The sequence below is a fragment of the Suncus etruscus genome, chromosome 4, assembly GCF_024139225.1.
Source record: "Suncus etruscus isolate mSunEtr1 chromosome 4, mSunEtr1.pri.cur, whole genome shotgun sequence".
NCBI classification, from domain to species: Eukaryota; Metazoa; Chordata; class Mammalia; order Eulipotyphla; family Soricidae; genus Suncus; species Suncus etruscus.
The window spans coordinates 104582697-104592821 of NC_064851.1; the positions used below are offsets into that span (position 1 = coordinate 104582697).

Sequence of the window (10125 nt, forward strand, 5' to 3'; positions counted from 1 at the left end):
AATATATAAATATACAGAATATAAGTATAATTTATATTTATTAATATATCGTTTTAAATTTAGTATATATTATATTTATGAATTATATAAATATTTATAGAATATATAAATATAAATCCAACATAAAAGGTTAAATATAAGGGCCAGATAGATAGCACAGTGGTAGGGCATTTGCCTTTTATGCAGCTGACCCAGGATGGACCTGAGATCAAGCCCCAGCCTCTCATATTGTGCCCCAAGCCAGGATCAATTTCTGAGGAAATAGCCAGGAGTAACCCCTGAGCACGCAATACCAAAAAACAAAACAAAAAGCTTAAAAAAAGGAGGTATAGTTCAATGGGTAGGACATTTGATCTCTGCTATCCCTCAAACCTGCTAGGTATAACCAAAAATAAAAAAATTAATAAATATAATTATATATAAATGAAGTAAAAATCTTACCAGTAAAATAATGTCCCCAGGGCTTTTATTTGCAGTTCATGACAGCCTTACTCCCAGTACTGAGGAATGTGGCTTATACTATTTAGTGTGAGTGTACTTGTACATCCCACAGAGGTCTTCTTACTCCCAATAGTAGTTTGATTTTCTTCATTATCCTCTTCCACATTCTTCATCAGATTCATCTGGACTACTTTACAATTTTGCTAATATATCACCCACGATAAATATTTCATTTCCCTTTCCTGCTCTCCAGATCAGCACAAAAAAATTAAACCCAACACATCTTGTCTAAATTGGATAAATCTTCAGTATATTTTGTAGACTCAGTACTTTTTCAGGGGAGCACCACCTGGCAGTGCTCAGGTATTCCTCCTGGCTCAATGTTCAAAGATCATCCCTGGAGGTGCTCAGGAGACCATATGCTGGAGATCGAAACTGAGTCATCACCCTGCAAGGCAAATGTCCTACCTTCTATGCTATCAGTTATCCTTAGGTCATAGCTATCAAAAATTATGCCAGTGGTTCCTCAATTCCATAACAAATAAAATCTTTTCTTGTAGGAAATAGTGTGTAGATTGTTTGCCTTGTAAGCTGCCTATTCAGGTTTGATCCCAGCAACCCTATCTTCCCAAGGGCCTGCCTTGAGTAATTTTTGAACTCAGAGCTTGGAGTAATCCCTGAGTATTTCTGGGTCTGGCCCAAATAACAAAACAGGGGCCAAAGAGATAGCATGAAGGTAAGGCATTTGCCTTGCATGCAGAAGGACAGTGGTTCGAATCCCGGCATCCCATGTAGTTCCCCGAGCCTGCCAGGAGCGATTTCTGAGCATAGAGCTTGAGCACTGCTGGGTGTGACCCAAAAACAAAAACAAAAAACAAAACAAAACAAAACAAAAACAAAAAACGAAAAAGAAACAGATAGCAAAACAAAAAGATAAAAAATAAAGAGGAAAGAAAGAAAAGATAGGAAAAAGAGAGAAAGAAAAAAAGAAAGAAAGAAAGAAAGAAAGAAAAGAAAGAAAGAAAGGAAGGAAGGAAGGAAGGAAGGAAGGAAGGAAGGAAGGAAGGAAGGAAGGAAGGAAGGAAGGAAGGAAGGAAGGAAGGAAGGAAGGAAGAAGGAAGGAAGGAAGAAAAAAAAAGAAAAAAGGAAGGAAGAAGAAAAAGAACAAAAAGAAAAAGAAAGAAAGAAAATGAAGAAAGAGAAATCAAGAAAAATAAAGAAGAGAAGAAAGAAATCAAGAAAGAAAGATAGGAAGGAAAATAACATTAATAAATTGACAACTGAACTAAAAGAACTCTAAACAAAAAGATAAAATTTCTTTGGCTCTAAATTTGAACCATATTGAGCAAGATGATCAGCATCTAAGGAAAACTCAAATTTTCCCATGTCAAAATTAATACATTTTTCAAATTCCATGAAAAATTTATCAGTGTTTGTTCTACATCCTTTAAGAATGCCATTAAAGCTTTGATAAAGATTATAAATCTTTGAATAGGATGGTTTTTTTTTTTTTTTTTTGGTTTTTGGGCCACACCCGGTGACGCTCAGGGGTTACTCCTGGCTATGCGCTCAGAAGTCGCTCCTGGCTTGGGGGACCTTATGGGACGCCGGGGGATCGAACCGCGGTCCGTCTCCTAGGCTAGCGCAGGTAAGGCAGGCACCTTACCTCCAGCGCCACCGCCCGGCCCCAGGATGGTTATTTTAACACTAAATTTTCTACCTGTGAGCAAGAAACATTTTTCCATTTTCCATTTTCTCAATTGAGTCCTTCTCTTAGCAATGACATAGTTTTGATGTGTAAATCTTTTACTTTATTATAAAATTTGATTCCTAGTTACTTGATTTATTTATATTATTAGTTAGTTAGTGGGCCACACCTGATTGTGCTCATGGGTTACTCCTAGCTCTGCACTCAAGGATTATTCCTGGAGAAACTCTGAGGATTCTATGGCTCCAGAGGTTGAACCCAGGTCAGCCATATGCAAAGCAAGTTCCTTTCCCACTTATTATCCATTGTTAGCTTACACCTTACTTTACCCCCCAACCAAATCATGGCTGGTTTCTTTATATCTGTTTGTTTACCACTTAGTTTCACCCAAAACAAATTTGTCTTATAGAGAAACCTGGACAGAACAGGCCCCGGAAAGCAGGAGCTATCTGCCCTCACTCTGTCCTTACAACTCCACCTGAGGGTGGTATCTGTATTCAATAAAAACTGTTCTGACAGGTATCTGTGTAGAGACACTTAGTAGAAGACTGCCAGACTACACGTGTTTCATCCTCAGCATGGTTTGGATTATTTCTTGAGTGACCCTGCTTAAGACTCGCTGATCTGGGTTGGAGATTTAGCACATGGAGTGATTTTACAATTCTTCACCCCCTACTTGATTTTTGTTTTGTTTTGGGTGGGATTTGGACCACATAAGCAGCACCCAGGCATGACTCCTAGCTCTGCACTCAGAAATCACTCCTGGTAGGCCAAGGGGCCACTACGGTTATGCCAGGAATCAAACCCAGATTGGCTACATGCAAGGCAAATGCCCTCCCTGTTGTGCTAGTGTGCTAGAAGCTACTTGATATTTTTTGTTATGACTATACCTGAGAAGATTTCTTGATTTATTTTTGTTTCAGATATTGCTTTCATATAAATTTGAGAAATAGTTTTATCTATTTTGTGGTCTGTATTAGTTTATTTCTTTTAATAAGTCTTAGGTTAGCTCTTGGCATTTTGTATAAGTAGTTCTGGATTCTTCCCCATGAACTGTCCTTATTCATCAGTGCACGTCATTTCTTCATTTGTCATTGTGCTGGTGCTGTGCTAGGGCCAGAGGTGAGGTCTGTGCTCAGTTAGGTAAAAGGAGTTAACTGAACATTGAAAACCCAGGTGTATACAAGATTCTGTGTATGGATGAACTTGGTCATTGCCAAAATAGTTGGTGCTGAGTGTCCTCCAGCAGGTAAGTACAGAAAGGAAGCATCCTGTTGAAAACCCAAGGTATATAGTCCCTAGTGCCTCTTTCCTATGGTGTGTCAAGTCAACGGCAGTCAGGTCATGACTGGGAGCTCCAGGCTTCAGCTCAGTACCAAGCTGGCTGGCACATCTACTGGCCATTCACCTTTGCAATCCCCTGAGTGCCCTGAGCTGACACGTGAAATGTTTTATACGATGAGAGTTGGAGTGTTTGCAAGGTCGTGGTGCCAAGTTCAAGCAAGTCCAAATAAGGTCAACATACACTCACAACTCAGTTCTGTTGCCACAACACAGCAAAAGAGGATGTGAGGCTGCAGTGCAGAAATAAGAGGCAAGGCCACTCTTGGGTGTTGTAGAGAAGAGGACCAGATGGGCAGGGGTAAAGATTGGGAGAACTTTTTGCAGGGACTTGCTCATGGGACACTCCCAAAACTCCATTGAGAACATCTGACTTTCCTCATATCTTCATTTGTGTGAAGACAAATCCCCAGCAGTCACACATCAGACAAGACTGTTACTCTAATCCCAGCACTCAGCTTTGTGGTAACAGGTATAATCATTTTCTACTTTTTTTTTTCTTTTGTTGATATTTGGGTCACACACGGCTGCGTTCAGGGGTTACTCCTGGCTCTACACTCAGAAATTGCTCCTGACAGGCTCAGAGGACCATATGGGATGCTGGAATTCGCACCACCTTTTTGCATGCAAGGCAAATGCCCAACCTCCATGCTATCTCTCTGGCCCCAAAAGGCATAATCTTTTGTTTGTTTGTTTTGTTTTGTTTTGTTTTGGGGCCACACCCGGAGGTGCTCAGGGGTTACTCCTGGCTGTCTGCTCAGAAATAGCTCCTGGCAGGCACAGGGGACCATATGGGACACCGGGATTCGAACCAACCACCTTTGGTCTTGGATCGGCTGCTTGCAAGGCAAACACCGCTGTGCTATCTCTCTGGGCCCAGGCATAATCGTAATCAAGCACACTGAGACAATCTAAAGTGGGCAAACAAAAAAGGTCTTTATTTACACCATTTAATCAGAATATTTGCTCTAAGCTAAGTAAACCCCCTAAACCAAGATCAGGGTTCCAAGAGTGTCTTTGTAGATCAATACTAAAAGCTTATTATTAATTGCTATTATGATCAAATCTATCCTGGCAGGCTTGGGGGAGACCATATGTGATGCTGATGATCAATCCCAGGTCTGGCCCACGTCACCATGTGAAAGGCAAACGCATTACATTGTGCTATCTCTTCAGCCACAGAATATCTCTTTTTTTTTTATCAATCACTTTATAAAAACACGGTCATTAAAAGGTCTTTCATAGGGGTCAGAGTGATAGCACAGCAGTAGGGCATATGCCTTGCAGGCGGCTGATCTAGGACAGATCTTGGTTCTATCCCCAGTGTACCATATGCTCCTGTGAGCTAGGAGCAATTTCTGAATGCATAGCCAGGAGTAACCCCTGATCATCTCAGGGTGTGGCCCAAATAACAAACAAAAAGAGCTTTCATAATCCAATTTGGTGTTTGTTTGGGTTTTTGTTTTTTCACAATTGCGAGGTTGTTCATGATTGAGTTTCAGTCATCCAATGTCCAACACCTTTCTCCAATGCATGTCACAAATCTAGGAGAACCTCAAAAATACAGACACTACATTTCCAACTGAACAGATACTCAGGAAACAGCACATCAGCAAAGCATCTGGCACCCACCCCTGACACTGCTCATGGAGAGTGACTTGGAGGAGCATCTTATGGAGAAATAGAGCAGAAGGGACCCCGTGAGCGAGTTGGCAATTGTTTGGAAGTGGCATCTGTTTCTCATTGTTGTAAGAGGTGACTTTTTTCAACTTATGATCCAGAAAAATGCCAACGTGGAGGTTGCCAATGGACAAGGGAAGAGAGTCTTACTAATGGCTGGGCACCAGGTCACAGGAAGGATACCATGAGTGTGGGTGAATAGCCCTGAGGACATAACCTTCCCAGCACTGCTCAGGACAAGAGTAGATTCTTGACTTACAACGTACCCAGATGGGGTGAAGGGGAGAGAGTGGGGGTGCAGAGAAAAAATTCACACACAACCAGACATCAAAGTGGAATTAAGTCTATTATCAGCAAACCCTACATTATAAGACCCAACCACAAGTCCCCAAGTGCTTCAACTTATACTTATTCCCACAGGACACTCAAGGATGAAGAGAAGGAAAAATCTCTGACAGAAAAATAAGGCACAAGTCTCTCGGTGAATGTGCCAGTGAGTGTCTGTACATGGGTCTTCTTGCTCATGTTGTAGAAGGAAATCTCCCCCAACTCGTAGTCCAGGAAGACCCCGAAGCAGGCGACAGCTGCTTTGCCCCGTGGGAGGCGGGGCAGGCTCAGGGACACGGTCACGGGCACCTGCCAGCAGCCATTGCGCGGGGTCTGCGCGGCCCGAGTGTTCCTGGAGAAGGCCTCGGTGCACACGCCCAGACACCAGACCCCCAAGCCGCGGATCTCCACCTGCCAGAAGTGCCGGCCGCCCCCGAATCCCGGAGCCCCCAGGACTGCCACGTGGGAGGTGAAGGCGCGGGGGCCTAAGACAGGGCTGGGCTGGGCGCCCACCTGGCAGTAGCTGGCGGTGGTCTGGCTGGCGATGCAGAGATCCGGGTGCGCACTCTCGGGGTCCAGCCTCAAGTGCACCTGGAACTTGGCCCTCATATTGTCCAAGCCGATGTAGCTGGGGGGCAGAGAGGGACTCTCCTCTTTGTGCTCCCAGGAAGGGGCCTCAGGGAACCCCAGACTCTGGCACTGGCTCCAGGCCTGGCGCAGGGCTCCAGCGTCCTGGAGGAGGTGGGTGTCGTCTGCCTGCAAACAAGCCTTCTGCAGCGCCATGAGCAGCTCCTTCCCGGTGCAGGCTTCCCTGGACAGCTGCTGTTTGTTTTTCAGCACGTGTCTATAAATCCTGGCCCTTCGGTGCACCAGCTTCCTTCCCATGGAACGGTCCTGTTTTTTCAAGAATTGCGCCAAATAGCTGCCTTCTTGGGTCACATTTTGCTTCTGCAGTTTCAACTGGCCTTTCAGCTCGGTGAATTCGGCATCGTTCCTTTCCAAGGCCCTCACTGCCTCCTCCAGCTGCTCTCCCAGCTGCCATAGGCAACTCTTGAGGTTCGCCCTGTGATGAGCAGCAGCTTCTGCAATGGGAGTCAGGACGTGGGCCTGGTGGTCAGGGGAGGCAGCGCACTGGCCACACAGCAGCTCCAGGTCGTCCTCGCAAAACAGGGTCAGGGCCTGCTGGTGCCTCTCACAGCGGCCTCTGCCCTCTTCTTCCTCTTCCTCTTCATTTTCTTCCTGCTTCTTCTCACTGTTCTCCCTCATGCACAGAATCTGCTGGACCAGGTCAATCAAGTCCCCCAGCTGCGTGTTCTTCTGGGGGTGCCCATCTTTGCAGGGGTGCAGGCACACGGGGCAGGGCAGGACGTCGTGCAGGTGCTCCCAGCGCTGCTGCAGGCATGAACCACAGCAGTTGTGGCCACATTCCAGGGTCACAGGCTCCTGCAGAAAATCGTGGCACACGGGGCAGCAGGCTTCTGCCCGCAGTTCAGCCAGGGAGGCCGCCAGGGCCATGGTCACACCCGCTGCCACTGGCAAAGGCAAGCCCGGGACTGTGCAGCAGGAGGGGATCTCTCAGCTCTGCTGCTCTGGGTTCTTGCCAGCCTTCTGCAGGGCCTGGAGGGAAGCTGCAGTTCGTCCTCTTGTTGGTAGAAGGCGTCACTCGGAGAGTTGGAAACCTAAGGCAATGTTGGGATAGAAATGAAAATACAGATTATGGAAAACGCATAAAACCACTAGTTCCCCTGAAAATGACAGATATTAAACAGAAGATCAATGTCTAAACTCTTACTTATGCTAGTTGCCCATTACCCTGTACTCTGTCATAGAGTTGGGTACAAACTTGCCTTGACTTGTTTGACACCCCATTTGTGTCTTTAGCTCCAAGGTCATCGCCCCCCCCCCCCCCCATGGTAGCTTGCAGCTCACCTGGATCCTGTGATTTCTCCCCACTGTCAGGTGTGGGTTCTGAGCTGGGTCCAAGGCAGGGAGGATTGTGCACCCCTCCTGCGGGCTCAGGGCTCAGGGCTCAGGGCTGACGGCCTTAGGCCAATCCACCAGCTCCTGAGATGCAATGGAGTGAGGATGGAACTCAGAGGGTTTTATAGACCTTAGGGTGGGTCCTCTCCTCTCCCATTGGTCAGATTCCAACATGCATTCTTTCCAGGGAATTGATTGGCTCCTGGAGGCACACCCTGATCCTTTAATTTGCATAGGATGGGGGTTTCCTTGGCCCTGCCTCTACCTCCCTAATCCTCTAGACTTCCCCAGGAATTGGGAATCCCACCTGTTTCTTTCAGTCAGGGCTTCATTCTTGACTGTCAGCTCTTAAATGGGTCTTTCCCCAATTTGTAATACATAGGTTTCAAATGGGAAATGATGTGTAGGGTTCTGTGGAATGTATTGTAGGTTTCTGTGGAAATCCTGCTGTACCACTTGGCATTTTCTATTTTGTTTGTTTGTTTTTGTTTGGGACCACACCAGGCAGTGTACAGGGGTTACTCCTGGCTCTGCCCTCAGGTATCACTCCTGACTGGTACTGGGAGCCATATGGGCTGCCAGTAATACAATCCAGGTCGTTCCTGGGTCAGCTGCGTGCAAGGCAAATGCCCTCTGCTGTGCCATCACTCCAGCCCTGCCACTTGAACACCAGGTATGAGTCAGAGATTCCTCCCAACAACCAGTATCCGTAGAAAACCAAGGTTGAGCCAGAAAAATTAGTGATTAATTAAGGCAACTATACAAAGGAATGACTGTTCTGTTAGTGTTTGTAATTTCTATATAAACTGCTTGAAGATTTGACTCAGGGTCCTTTCAAAGACTCCCCTACTGGGATGAGGCTCGGATCTTGGTTAATAAAATAAACTCCCTTTTGCACCTTGCATTATAGGTCACCTTTGACTCTCTGTGCTGGCTGTCAACTCAAACACTAACAATCCAACTATTCTACAGTTTCCACTAACTAATAATTTGATTTTGCCTCTTTTTTTAACCTTAAGCAATTAAAAATGTCTAAATAAGGAATGGAAGGGGTTTTGGTTTTGGTTTTGGTTTTAGTTTTGGGGGAGGGGTTGTATAGGGGCAATATCTAGTGGTGTTCAGATATTAATCCTGGATCTCTCTTCAGTCATCACTCCTGGCTAGTTCTACCTTATGGGATGTCAGTGATTGAATCCTAGATTGCTGCATGCAAGGCAAATACCCTACCCACTGTGTTATGAAAATTTTTAGATTAGCACACTAGTACACATTTTGGGTGAAGATATAGTTTAACCTTTCAATGCAAAACAAAATGCTCTGGGCCCGGAGAGATAGCACAGTGGCGTTTGCCTTGCAAGCAGCCTATTTAGGACCAAAGGTGGTTGGTTCGAATCCCGGTGTCCCATATGGTCCCCTGTGCCTGCCAGGAGCTATTTCTGAACAGACAGCCAGGACTAACCCCTGAGCACTGCCGGGTGTGGCCCAAAAACCAAAAACTTGAAAAAAAAATAATGCTCTTTGAAGGGCTGGAGTGAAGCACAGTGGTAGGACATGTGCCTTGCATTGGGCCAACCCAGCAAGGGCTCTGATTTGATCCTCTGCATCCCATATGGTCCCCCTGAGCCTGGCAAGAGCAATTTCTAAGTACAGCATCAGGAGTAACACCTAGCACCAACAGGTTTGCCCCATCCACAAAATATACCCCACAAAAACAAAAACAAAATCTCTTTGATTGGCTTTATTGCCATATTCAAATTATATTGGACTAGAACTGAACTAAAAACCTTTCAGGTGTCACTGTAATTTATTTACGAAAAGGAAGTCATTGGGTGTCAGAGAAACAATACAGAAACCATGCATGCAGCTGACCCCATTGCTATTCTAGTTGTATTCACATATTGTTCCCCCCAAGAATAGCCAGAAGTGTCATCTGAGCAAAGAATTCAGAGTAAGGGACCAGAGAGATATCACAGTGGTAAGGGTGTTTGACTTGACCAGGACAGAACTAGGTTCTATTCCTGGCATATCATATGAACCACCTAGGCTGCCAGGAGCAACTTCTGAGCACAGAGCCAGGAATAACCCCAGGAGAACTACTGAATGTGGCAATAAACAAACAAACAAACAAAAAAATCAGGGCCAGCGTGGTAGCGCAAGGCATAAGGCATCTGCCTTGTGAGCACTAGCCTAAAATTCACCATGTTTCGATCCCCTGGAATCCCATGTGGAACCCAAGCCAGGAACAATTTATGAGGGCATAGCAAGGAGTAACTCCTGAGTGTCACTGAGTATGGCCTCAAAACAACAAACAAAGAAATAAATAAAATGCTCTTCCTTTCTACATGTGCGAAAACCAGCCACAGTTCTAGCTGTCAAGTCCTTGGGGGCACTTGATTATTTATATCTTAGAGCTGAGCCCTGGACCTGCACAAATTCTTCAGGGGGTGTTCTAGATTCACCTGCCTATGGCTTGTGGATGTTCACTTCAAACCCCTCATCTTTAGCTCTTTTCCTGGCTTTCTTCCTCTCTGTGTTCACCTACAATAATGGCCCAGCAGCTTATGTAACCCCAGGCAACATAGGATGCCATTTGGGGTGCCCTCCTAACCCACCTTAACCCTAGCACCTAGATCATTTCCTCCTCTAAC

General features: G+C 45.5%; 1 protein-coding gene across 1 annotated transcript; it reads right to left on the minus strand.

Annotated features, from left to right (window-relative positions):
- Positions 1-5578: 5578 nt before the first annotated feature.
- Positions 5579-7012, minus strand: LOC126007166 (tripartite motif-containing protein 75-like). Its single transcript, XM_049772645.1, has one exon. It carries the CDS (start codon positions 7010-7012, stop codon positions 5579-5581), a length of 1434 nt encoding a protein of 477 aa, XP_049628602.1.
- Positions 7013-10125: the final 3113 nt, after the last annotated feature.

Coding starts and splice junctions, on each gene's coding strand:
- LOC126007166 (XM_049772645.1), bottom strand. CDS start 7,012: ATGGCCCTGGCGGCCTCCCTGGCTGAACTGCGGGCAGAAGCCTGCTGC.